This window comes from Hippoglossus hippoglossus, chromosome 9, assembly GCF_009819705.1.
Source record: "Hippoglossus hippoglossus isolate fHipHip1 chromosome 9, fHipHip1.pri, whole genome shotgun sequence".
NCBI classification, from domain to species: Eukaryota; Metazoa; Chordata; class Actinopteri; order Pleuronectiformes; family Pleuronectidae; genus Hippoglossus; species Hippoglossus hippoglossus.
In genome coordinates, this window is record NC_047159.1 from 3,784,821 (window position 1) to 3,797,770 (window position 12,950).

At 44.8% G+C, this 12,950-nt stretch overlaps 1 protein-coding gene across 23 annotated transcripts in view; it reads left to right on the forward strand.

The window, feature by feature from the left end:
* camk2b1 (calcium/calmodulin-dependent protein kinase (CaM kinase) II beta 1) overlaps positions 1–12,950 on the forward strand; it is a 61,067-nt gene that overhangs the window by 4,509 nt on the left and 43,608 nt on the right. For all 23 annotated transcript variants that reach the window (XM_034596940.1, XM_034596948.1, XM_034596941.1 and 20 more), the window contains 3 exons: positions 7,175–7,234; positions 7,774–7,828; positions 9,126–9,191. In XM_034596940.1, the coding sequence (XP_034452831.1) occupies positions 7,175–7,234; positions 7,774–7,828; positions 9,126–9,191 (181 nt within the window). The remainder of the gene's footprint in view (positions 1–7,174; positions 7,235–7,773; positions 7,829–9,125; positions 9,192–12,950) is intronic.

Here is a 12,950-nt window from a genome sequence, read left to right on the forward strand (position 1 = left end):
ACTTGGCCTGGAAGATGAATTCATAAGATTTGGGTGGTTAAAGGTTAAAGGTCAAGGTCACGGTCGCCTCATAAAACAAGTTTCTAGCCTCTTGAACATGATGCCTCAAGTCGGCCTTAAGGGAATTTCTTCAAATGCTTTACCAGTGGACTCAAAGATTAACTGATAAGATTTCAGTGGTCAAAGGTCAAAGGTCAAAGGTCACCGCGACCTCATGAGTTTGGAAAGAAAAGATTGTAAGAAGTTTGTGAAATTGTTCTTGTTGGCAGAGACATACACCTGCAGGACAGTTTCTCTCGTTCCATGTGCACCCGGTGCTTTGTACAGTCGGGTCTCAAACAAAAAACTATATAGTTGCATTTCTCTGTTGTGAAACTAGAGTGAGAACTAAAAGTACAACGTGTAACTGTACCAGAATGAGTCATTTCTTCATGGTGTCTCAGTCCCAGTGGTCACCCCCCCCACCTGCAGTGTAGACGGTTATATAAGTGATATCTAACAGCAGCTCCCCTCTCAGATGGTGCTGCGTAGGACACACTTTTATCTTTCTGGAGAAAAGGAGGAAAATGGAGCAGACAGAAAAAAGTTCAAATGCAGTTAATATCTATATAAAAGTTCACCTTTGTTCAACTCCTTTCCACCGGTCAAAGAACCCACTGACATCTGGCTTTTACCTGCAATGTAAATGACAATATTTGACAAATATTCTGTGGCCCCCGGACCCCCAGGGATTTTCCTATCTCGCCCACTTGCTGTTGAAATTGAATAGCTGTGTTTAAACAGTTAAAGGCTGAATGTCGGGGCCACAGACACCGGGTCAGTCCAGCACCACCGTGGTCACTGCGGCTCTTAACTCCACCACTTGCTCAGTGTAAATCTCCTGCTGCCTCGTAACTGGAGACCCACTGCTGGGGGGGGGCCCTGCCAGGTGGCACCACGCTGACACACACACGCACACACACACACACACACGCACACGCACACGCACACGCACACACACACACACACACACGCATGGCCACTGCTGGTGTGTGTGAAAATGTCGAGTGTGGTGAAACAGGCATTTTAGCAGGCGTTATCTGGAGGCATCAACCTAGAACGTCTCGTTATATCTGATGTCTCTCAGGGAGTTTGTCTCAATTAGGAGCTCAGGACTAGTTAGTTTCTCAAGTCAGTAGTTTCTTGCCAAAGAACTAGAATAGCATTCAGTGGAGCACACACCTCTTGAATTCCTTAAAGCTGCAAATTCCACACACGTATAGATATCAGTCCTCGACATATACCAGATTTTTTAAAAACATCCATGAATCATTCCCTGGGAAATTGGTGAAAACGTCAACATCTCTCAAACACCAGAGTTTAATGGGCTCTTCTCCTTCAGACGCATCCTAGTGTTTACTTACAATTCATTTAGGCTAATGAAGCTGATAAGGCAGATTCCATTTAGGACAATGTGCAGATTCTTTTTCCTCTCAACCAATGGATTTAGTTTTCAAAAGACTTCTGAGTCTGTGTGATCTTCTCGTCTTCAGAGCGCAGACACTTGGAAACAGTGAAGTGTCGATGAATAAATTAGATGATGTTGTGATGCAGTCTTGGCATTACGCTTCAGCTCAGCGTTTCCAGATAGATGAGACATTAGATGACTATTGCATCTGTAAGAAAATCAAAAAAGCCAAATGTGTTTTCAAGGTTTTTAAACCACTAAGAGGTTTTTATCTGCAGGAAAACAACCAAAAGTCTGAATCTTAACTTCAAATTATTCCTCAAATTGATTTGTTGATGTGGCAATTTTTCTGTTTTAACTTGTCTTAGTGTGTCGAAAAAATATTTTCAGCAAGCTCGGAAAATGTAAAAGAATCAAAAATTATATCTGGATTTTTCTTTAATATCAAAACAAATGAATAAAATATAAACCGAGATGGTAAATGACCATTTGTTAAATCTAAATTGTTATTTAACAGTTAGTTATGTCACTCTTGTCATATTGTGATGATATAACTGAGCCTTTTAATGAGATTAAATCCATCCCAGATTATCCTGCAGGAGGTTAAACAGTTAAACCCAGTGATTGGCTTAATGAGACCACACACACACACACACACACACACACACACACACACACACACACACACACACACACACACACACACACACACACACACACACACACACACACACACACACACACAGTGAATAAATAAACCAGCTGTAGGTTGTGCTATCGCTGGACCTATACATTTCACTCCAGCTGCCTGCTCCAGCGTCCCACCACATTTCCGAGCGGCAGCAGAATCTCCAGCTTCAACACTTGATAGCAGGACTGATCTGACCTGACTGGGGGGTGCCCGGGCTGGTGCTGCGCTCCTTACTAATGGATGAGCCGTGTTCTATGAAACAGCCGAGCGGGCAGAGCCGCTGCTGCATACTACTTCTACTCCAGCTCCTATTTATAGCTCCATGACCTATCTAACATGGGCTGCTGCAGCCAGGTTTTAATGGCAGTCATCATGACTTGCCGCTTGACTTTTGGAGGTGGGATTCAGCTCAGGTGGGTTTGATGGTGTCGTTTCTCTCGGGCTGCAGGTAAAGGTCGCTGAGTGTCGAAGCCCCGGTTGCAGCAACTTAAGAGGAGCGTTTGTTTCGAGCTGGCAGATGGAGATGGTAGCTGAGAGGAGGGAGGGGTCATGTGAGAGAAGGCACCCCAGGCACTTGGCAGCTGAGGGCCATGCGCCAGTACGCCTACATGCCTTTAGCATGGGACTCTCATCTGACTCTCTCGCTGACACACACACACACACACACACACACACACACACACACACACACACACACACACACACACACACACACACACACACACACACACACACACACACACACACACTCAGATACAGATATTCAGACAGTCCCAGCAGAGGAGCTGAGACTGTGATGCAGTGAATCTATTGGTTATAAAAAGTAACGACTAGACTGGTTTCCTCTTTACTGTGGTCTACTGGAAACCATGATCACTGGTCATTGACTATGTTTAAACCAATATTCTGACCATTGACCTTGTTTTTATTTAAATATTTACATTTACATCTATTTCTAATATAATTTCTAATAGAATATTCTATTCATATTCCTGTTTACATGTTACAGAGCAGAGTCTGATTATGAAAACAATATTTCCACTACGTCTGACGTCTGATGTTACTGCCAGAGTTTCAAACCTCAACCTGAAATGGTTTTCATGCACGATGCTGCAAAAGTTTCAACTCCTCGTTATTTTCCCATCTGGTTTGTACTTGAACCTACAGGAGATGGGTCGTCCATGTGTTGGTATCTGTGGTATGTCGACGTAGGAAGTAATAATGTGATTAAGAGGTATACATACCTATTGTCATGTTTTATAGACATGATCTTAATATCAGTAATGTGGATGAAAGTGAGGATGAGCTACCGTGGGGCGACAGATTGAAAACACACTATAACACACAGGACCGGCACAAACAACCAGGCTTCTCCTCTGTGTGCAACATCTCACAACCAACTCATCCCCTTCAGCAGCCGCCAAACGGCTAATGCCGATCCAACGCATGTCAACAGGAAATGTAGGGCAGGTCTGTTGGGCAAGGCTCCCGGCCAATCACAGAGCTTGTTTATTGGCATTGATCTCTGGACAGGGGATGCCAGAGGTTTGCTGTGTGGTCTCGTAATTCATCATGACAGAGTGGTTGTGTGTGTGTGTGTGTGTGTGTGTGTGTGTGTGTGTGTGTGTGTGTGTGTGTGTGTGTGTGTGTGTGTGTGTGTGTGTGTGTGTGTGTGTGTGTGTGTGTGTGTGTGTGTGTGTGTGTGTGTGCGTGTGTGTGTGTGTGATATTCACCTGCAATGCAGAGGCAGTCATCTGACCGGCTTGAGGCCAGTCAGCTTTGTGTCAAAGTCAAATAACCAGGACAGATGTGGTCACCTCAGTCCAGTGTGCATCATTAAAAACTCATGAAATGATGAAAACAACCCATTTAAATAAATCCTGATTTCTATCTAATCCATATTTTTCTCTATACATATACAAATGGGACTTGTGTATTAAAAGTACGAGCAGCGTTTCATATTACGTGACTTCCGTGACCTGCAGAAGTTCTTTATCGCACAATAGCCGTTTTCCGACATGTTCTGTGGAGGATCTGTGGAGACTTTGACTTTCACATCCATCCATCCATCCCCCCCTCCATCCATCCCTCCATCCCTCCATCCATCCATCCCTCCATCCCTCCATCCATCCATCCATCCCCCCCTCCATTCATCCCTCCATCCCCCCCTCCATCCCTCCATCCATCCATCCATCCATCCCTCCATCCCTCCATCCCTCCATCCATCCATCCATCCATCCATCCATCCATCCCCCCCTCCATTCATCCCTCCATCCCCCCCTCCATCCCTCCATCCATCCATCCATCCATCCCTCCATCCCTCCATCCCTCCATCCATCCATCCCTCCATCCATCCATCCATCCCTCCATCCCTCCATCCCTCCATCCCCCCCTCCCTCCATCCCTCCATCCCTTCGACCACTAACCCATTTTTATTCTCAGCCTTTGACCATCAGTATTCAGAGCTGCAGCAGTAAAAACATCAAATAAAACAATGATACCATAAAGCACCGTCTTTACAATTCATCCTCTGCCATCACTGCCCGACCCCCCCACTCTGCCCCTCACCCCCCCGGCCGTTACAGGACCTTGTGTGGATGCTCTGCTGTCGTCAGGTCATCTGTTTTTCACAGTGATGTCTGTGGGCTTATCTGCCACTGATCCAGCCGGCCTGATGAAGCTGGGATAAACGATGTGAGCAGCCACGTTGAGGCTCTGTATCTCATCTTCAGTCGTCTCCAGCTGTAAATCCCAAAAGGTTTTCAGAGCCCAGAGGATTTTAAGATGAGGTGAACCCCTGCTGTGCGCTCACATCGGATTCTACGAACTTCATGCTGACTTTATACTTGCGGGCCAGGCGGAGAAAGTCTGCAGATAATCTGGAGTTCAGCTTCAGATTGATAAAGAATGAAGACAGGCAGTTTCCTCCTCGGATGCTATTGATAAAAGCAACTAATGGTTTGTACCGTTTCATCTGTGATTTCCACTCCAGCCTTTATTCACACAAAGACGTGTAGATAACAAAGGCTCAGTGTGGCCATCTGGTAGACTAAGCCAAGATGAACCATGGCGCTTACCCCGAGCCAATTCTGTACTTGCAGAGTAATGTCGGCAGATGCCAGCGACAGAACGAAATGTGACGCTTGATGCTAATGACACGTTTTACACGGACTGACATTGTCGTACGATGGATCATCAACATCCTGCAGTGAAAACATGGCAGAGCTTTGTGAGGTAACTAAAATAAATGATCCTTCACGGGCAGCAGGCTCCTGATTCCCTCACACCGGCTTCCCTGAAGCCGCTGATAAACTGCACAGAGATTGTGTCTTTGAAATCTAACTCCATCGAGAGTAGAGCCCGACGGATTTATCGGTTGGCTGCTGAAGACGAGCCGATGTGAGCCTTTCCCCGATCTCAGCCAAGACGTCGTCCGTTCGCCGGAAAGTGTCGACATCCCGACTATCACACAAGCTGAAAGTTTCTCCACATAAAACTCACACAGTGATGCTGTATGTAGGGGTTTTAGGTCCAGGCGACATTTGGGCTTATTTCTATTAACGATAAATTCAAAAGCTGACAGCTGATGCTTGTCAGTCAACGCCTGCTCAAACGTGAAAGCCACCAAATCTTGTCCGTCGCCGACAGATTCTGCCTCATGAAGAATCTTTTTAGAGATGAGCCTTTCACGTACATATTGGTATTTGCGCCGAGATTAACACTTGTATTGTACAAAATAAGATAAACAGAGAAGATGTGATTTATTTTTACATTATGGTAAATAACAGAATTCTATAAATGTTAAATATTTGTTTTTATACGTTGTTTTTGATAATAAAGTTTATGGTTGAATATAAAATCTCACCTGCATTTCTTTGTCATAAGGGATTGATTACAATATCTAAGAAATCCTTTGGCAATTTTACTTTTAAATATTCGTATCGGCTGATTTGTAGAGAAACAGTTTACTCCTTAAAATCTAAAACTACCTTCAGTGTGTTGATAAGCTCTTATAAACCCAAAATGAAAAACTGAAGTAAGTAAGCGGTCGTTGGAACAACAGCAACAAGAAGACGACAGCCAGGCTTGTTGTTAATCGTCCTTTGCGTTTCTTTCCTCCTCCCTTCCTCCTCTGTCCCCTGCTTCAGCTCTCCTCCACTCCTCCCTCCGCCTCGCTCCTCTCATCTTCTAAGACTATAATCACTGGGCTTACGCTTCACTGTCAGCTCCTCACTGCCAGCGTGAGGGTGTGCGCTTGCGTTCCTGCACGCATGCTGGGTGTGTGCGTGTTTTTTAAGCCCATGCAACTTGGGTGAACACATGCATCTTCACGTGTTCCACAGGCAGACACATACAGGGTGGTCGAACCCCCCCAGTGTGTGTGTGTGTGTCTGTGTGTGTGAATATGATAATTGTGTTGTTTGTATAATCAGTTTATTTCTGATTGGAGCAGAATGTATCCAGGAAGGATCAACATTGAGAACTATTTAGAGAGAAGTTTTGTTTGTCTCGTGTGTTTTTCGTACCGTGGAGGTTGCTCCAGCAAAGTTAGAGGAGAATATGACGTCATGTAGTCGCATGGATGCAACAATGCAGGTTTCAAACTGTAAAGAAACTGTAAATGGTTTTATCTGATTTAGTGAGTATCACCATATGCTATTATTTTGATTAATCCAGCCGTCTACACGCTGTCCACTCTTGTTTTGCTCAAACTACATGTCCTCGTAATTGTCTCTGGCCCTTTACTCTCCAAGTCTATTTTCCTAGTCTGTCCGTCCACCAGGGACGATACTTTACTACACGATGTTCATGTCAAAACGTGGAGACGCATCCTCTCTCACGCCCACATGTTGGATCCACATATACTCTGTTTGTAAATGAGTGGATTTTTGGAATCAAACCTGTACAGTGACGTGTTTTTCCACATTTCACGAGTATCTGGTCATAAAGAAACTGTGTATTAGAAACAGCTCCTTATTGTCTCTCTCTCTCTCTTGTCTTCTCTGTCTTTTCCGTCTCCCCCCCCCCCCCCTCAGATCACCAGAAGCTGGAGCGAGAGGCTCGGATTTGTCGCCTGTTGAAACACCCAAACATCGGTGAGGAGACGTCTTCCTGTTCCTGCTCCTCTCACCCGCAGTTTCACATACGTTTCGTTTTTTTATCACAAAATAAGTCACATTTTCACAGATTTTTATAAAAGTGAATTCACTAAAAAAGTGAAAAAAGATAATAATTACAAGTATATTGCAATAAAAGTAGGAAAAAATGATGAAACATTTTAATTATGAGGTGACACAAGAGATGATAATTAGAAAAATATACTGTGTAATTCACATATTTAACTTAATATCCATCTATAAACCCCCAATTATACAGTGTATATATATGATGTCTCTATTATAATGACTCCCTGTGGTTTCTCCCCCCTCACTCCCTCTCACTCCCTCTTTCTCCCTCTCTCTCTCTTTCTGCTCTTTTATCCTCCTAGTTAAAATGCAGCAATGTTATTTACAAATGTTCTTTGAGTTTTTAAAGAGTTTAAAGGTTCCAGCTGCACTGAGACACATTCACATCACGGTGAACACACAGAGAACCAGACGTTTATCTCTCAATCTGTTCAATCCTTCTCTTCCAGTTCGTCTTCATGACAGTATATCAGAGGAGGGCTTCCACTACCTCCTGTTTGACCTGTAAGTCATCCTCCTCTTCCTCTCTTCTCATGTCTCTCCTCTTCCTCTTCCTCACTTCTCATTTCTCTCCTCTCCCTCTTCCTCTCTTCTCATTTCCCTTCTCTCCTCTTCCTCTCTTCTTATTTCTCTCCTCTCCTCTTCCTCTCTTCTTATTTCTCTCCTCTCCCTCTTCCTCTCTTGTAATTTCTCTCCTCTCCTCTTCCTCTCTTCTCATTTCCCTTCTCTCCTCTTCCTCTCTTCTCATTTCCCTTCTCTCCTCTTCCTCTCTTCTTATTTCTCTCCTCTTCCTCTCTTCTTATTTCTCTCCTCTCCCTCTTCCTCTCTTGTAATTTCTCTCCTCTCCTCTTCCTCTCTTCTCATTTCCCTTCTCTCCTCTTCCTCTCTTCTCATTTATCTCCTCTCCTTTCTTCTCCTCTCCTCTTCCTCTCGTCTTATTTCTCTCCTCTCCTCTCCTCTCCTCTTCCTCTCTTCTCCTTTCTCTCCTCTCCCTCTTTTCATTTCTCTCCTCTCCTCTTCCTCTCTTCTCATTTCTCCCCTCTCCTCTCCTCTCCTCTTCCTCTTTTCTCCTTTCTCTCCTCTCCCTCTCTTTTCATTTCTCTCCTCTCCTCTTCCTCTATTCTCATTTCTCTCCTCTCTTCTTCCTCTCTTCTCATTTCTCTCCTCTCTTCTTCCTCTCTTCTCATTTCTCTCCTCTCCTCTCCTCTCCTCTCCTCTCCTCTCCCTCTCTTTTCATTTCTCTCCTCTCCTCTTCCTCTATTCTCATTTCTCTCCTCTCTTCTTCCTCTCTTTTCATTTCTCTCCTCTTCTCTTCTTCTCTTCTCATTTATTTCCGCTCCTCTCCTCTCCTCTCCTCTACCCCTCTCCTTCCCCCTCCTTCAATTCATCACCCTTCTCTACGTATGCAATTACATAACTCTCTCCTATATTTGCCCCCCCACCCGCACCCCCAAACACCACCCACGCCCTCCACATCCATCTCTCGGCAATTCCCTCTAGTTTCCATGGTAACGATGTGATGGGGAGGGGGAGGACTGGAAGATTTTGGAGGGGGGGGGGGGTTACAGCAGGAAACATGAGATGAAGAAGGAATCCTTGCTTTGAAGATTTTATACCCCCACCCGCCCCCCCACCTTCCTCCTACCCAAGCATCCCACTTTTATTAAACCTGTGTCTCTCTCTCTGTGTGTGTGTGTGTGTGTGTGTGTGTGTGTGTGTGTGTGTGTGTGTGTGTGTGTGTGTGTGTGTGTGTGTGTGTGTGTGTGTGTGTGTGTGTGTGTCTTTGTGTGTGTGTGCGCAGGGTGACCGGAGGTGAACTGTTCGAGGACATCGTAGCCAGAGAATATTACAGCGAGGCCGACGCCAGGTAGGAGGAGCTTCACCCCTGTGTGTGTCAGAGGGCTTCACCTCGTCCCTGAACCTGCTCTGTGTCCTCTGTCCTCTCCTCTGTGTCTGTCTTTCTTCTTAGTGGTGCTTATTTCTCCTTTCCTCTCCTCTATACTCCTTTCCTCTCCTCTCCTCTCGCTCCTCTTCCCCTTTTCTTTTCCTTCGTCTCTCCATCCTCTCCTGAAAGCTGCTCTCCTTTCTCTTTTCCTCTGATTTCAGCCTCTCTACCTCCTCCTCTTTTCATTGCCATACATTCACAACTCTTCTTTTTCACTCGTCCTCCTCCGTCCATCATTCTTCCTTTCACATCTATGCCACAGTGTAGTTCACCTCTCACACTGACACAGCAGACACCTTCATTTCCAATCCAAGGTTTGACCAACATGGGTTTTCAAGGCCTCGTCGGATTGTTATAAATCAGCTTTTCAGATGTGTGAAGTCTGGTGAATGTTTTCGACTATGAAAGCCCCAAATCAGTAAGAGCTGAGGATGAAAAGCTGCGAAGACTCAGTTCAAATTCAAAGTGCACTGCAGGTTTCTGCCATCATCGAGTTTTGTTTGCGTGGGTCAAGTGATTTCTGCAAGTGCAAAACACACTAAAGCAAGACTACTATATTTTTTTAAAATAAAGGTAATAGGGAATTCTGGATTTGTTGGTGTGTAAATAAATGCCACGGTCCAAGAAATATCCACCGAAAAGTCGTTGTGCAGTGTCCGAAGTATCTGTGGATACTTTAAGACCGATACCAACAGGTCCCAGTCTTAGTCATTCGTCCTCTGTGGGCAGAGCGTCACATCTCCCACAGGAACACCTTCAGGTTCCAGAGCTTCGAAACCGTACAACATGTCCTATCCTTCCTTCAGTCTGTAAGAGCTCTCTGTCCAAATACTCCGACTCAAACAAGTAGGGACGCTCATTGAAGTCCATACGTTGTCCACATGTCTCACTCACGTTTCTCCGTCTTCCTGCAACAACCCAAGTCTTCACGAGACTCGAGAGTGAGACTTCCTGTTGAGGAGAACATGTGTAATGTTGCCTCACTCTTGGAAACGGCCCAGAATAACAATTTGAGCCTTTTATTGGTGAAACATAGCAGATATTTAGTGAACTGTCGCAGTTGCCCCATTAGATTACATTGTCCTGTTGTGACTTCTGGCATAGACGATCGTTCACTTTCACACCCACAATTATAACAGCAGGGCCCAGGCTGAAACATACAGGAAGTCCCCCTTTGTTTCCAGAGAAGAAACGTAGTCTCTAAAGAAAATACATAGATCAGAGCGCTGGCAACTCTGAACCCCCGCATGCAACAGTGATGAAAGCAGCTTCTTTGCATTATTTATGTTTGTTGTGGCACCAGCGAACTCTTATGGATCAAACCTCAAGTATTTTTCTTTCAAATGATCCAATTATCTCGGCTGGTGCAGGTGACCTGATGCTGATGTGTTGCCCCCGGCCAAGCTCCCCTTTACTCAAACAGCGGGGGGGTTAAAAACAAGCAGAACTCCTCTCTTTCCTTTCATTCAGCCCCCCTCTTCTGTCCTGTCTGTTCCACCAGCACCAACCCCCCCCCGCGTTGTTTCAGACCTCACTCCCACCTCTCGTGCTGACTCATGCACACACACACCGCTCACTTTGGCAGAAGAGGAAACGGAGAAGTGAGGGGTGGACAGACAAGAGACTCGAGAGAAGAGTGGGAGAGATGTGAGTGTTTTCGTCCATTCAGCAGCGAGAGTAGTGAAACTGAAAAGTCGGAGAAGTTCACGTCAGCCCAGCTCTCCTTCCACGGCCGTTTGACTTTTATCACCTTCAGAACGATGAACTCCAAACTATATTACGTGTTATTTAAAAGTCTTAAATATCTACTAACAGCTAAATACAGAATGACCTCTTTAATATCCTTGAATGTCCAGATGAGGTCATGTGGTCAAAGCCAGAGAGACGCTTAATGTAGAAAATCTGACTTTACAGATCTGGATGAAGATCGTTTTAGTTTTCAAACTAAAACAATACATGTGGCTTCTCTACAAGACACTTACCTCTTTAAGAAGTTATTACTGCTTCTCTTATTAAATGCACATATTGCAAAACATTTTTCCGAAAGTCTTTATTGTATATATCCACACATGATGTTCTATATAATGTAGTCGTGGTCGGGACCAGTAGCCATCTGAGTTTATATGAAACCAACAAACACAATCAATTTCAACAAGGGATTTTATATTAGAAAAAAATTATAAAGAAAATAATTAAAGTTCTCGGTCCTGTTTGTTGGTTTATTGGATGTTTCCAGTTCCTCCCCAGTAACCAGAACAAATAACATAAGTCAGGTGATAGCCTATCCCTAGATTGCCATTACTTATTCACACATAAATTCCATAAATACAAGATTCATCATTTTCATGGCAGTAGTTTCTTCATATAAATTCTGTGATTGCCTCTCTGTGTTGTCGGGTAAAGTTCAGGTCGACACATGAGATGAAATGAGATTAGAGCTCATCCGTCTTATTTTCTCTGGGAGCAGTTGAAACGTGACGGTTTTGATATTAAATCTCTGCCATTAATCCTTCACGGGTCCTGGATCCTTCTGCTGCGGCACCTCGGGGGGAACCTGCAACACTTTTTCACAGGATGGTAATGTTGTTGCCTGATGCTGAGCGAGCTTCTGATTTGGATTTATCAGGGATCACTAACTGTATCCAGCTCGCTGCTGGTTTAAAGTTTGAGGACTTGTTCACCTCTGATATCTTTGTGTGGAGCAGTTTGAGTTTTAGTAGTGAGGATATATTTAGGTCAGGAAAGAACCAGTTAAGTTATTGGTGCGGGTCTGGATCAGGGGGCGAATCCAGGAACTTGTAATCACTTTATTTAACATGTCAAGGTGTTTCACTGGTTTCCTAGACAATAATGAATGTTGATGAACAAGATATTAGGCACATTTATGGGACTGATCTCTATGAGCGTCTTGATTGAAATATTATTGGGCCTTGGTGCAGGTATGTACTCTACTGAGTTCCATGAGAGTTAGAAATACGTTTACATGAGAGTTACGCAAAGAGTGTGTGTGTGTGTGTGTGTGTGTATCTGTGTGTGTGTGTGTGTGTGTGGCCAACCGTATGCTGCAGTAATAACTGCCTATCTAAGCCCCCTGGTGATTGCTGCCTCTCCTGCCAACCTTTTAACCCTTTCAGTGTTTAGTCCTCGCTCAGTGACACACACACACACACACACACACACACACACACACACACACACACACACACACACACACACACACACACACACACTTGCCTTTTCCCTCACTTCTGAATGTCAGTCATTCAGGCCACCGCCCCGCCCCCCCCATCCTGACTCCTTTGGAGACCAGTAAGAAGTGGGACTTTAATTAGCCACAGTAATTAGTCTCTCTCGCTCACACACACACACACACGCACACACACACACACACACACAGATGGGCACACAGATCACTGCGCTGCATCTCACCTCGCCGCCCTCTGTTTCAATCCACCAGAGTTTTTCTTGGTGTGCGAGTGGATGGAGGCTAATATGAGGAGTGAATGTCACATGAAGCAGATTCCAGGAATTAAGCCTGACCTTTAGTGAACGAGTCGTGGAAAAGTCCTCTAGCAGTTGTCAGCCAGTGCACGTTCATGGGTTTTTGGGGGCGTGGCTTTGACGCGAGGGCCAATGGGAGGAGGTGGGATATCGGTTGCAGGTGCTCTTGTTCGGTTTTCC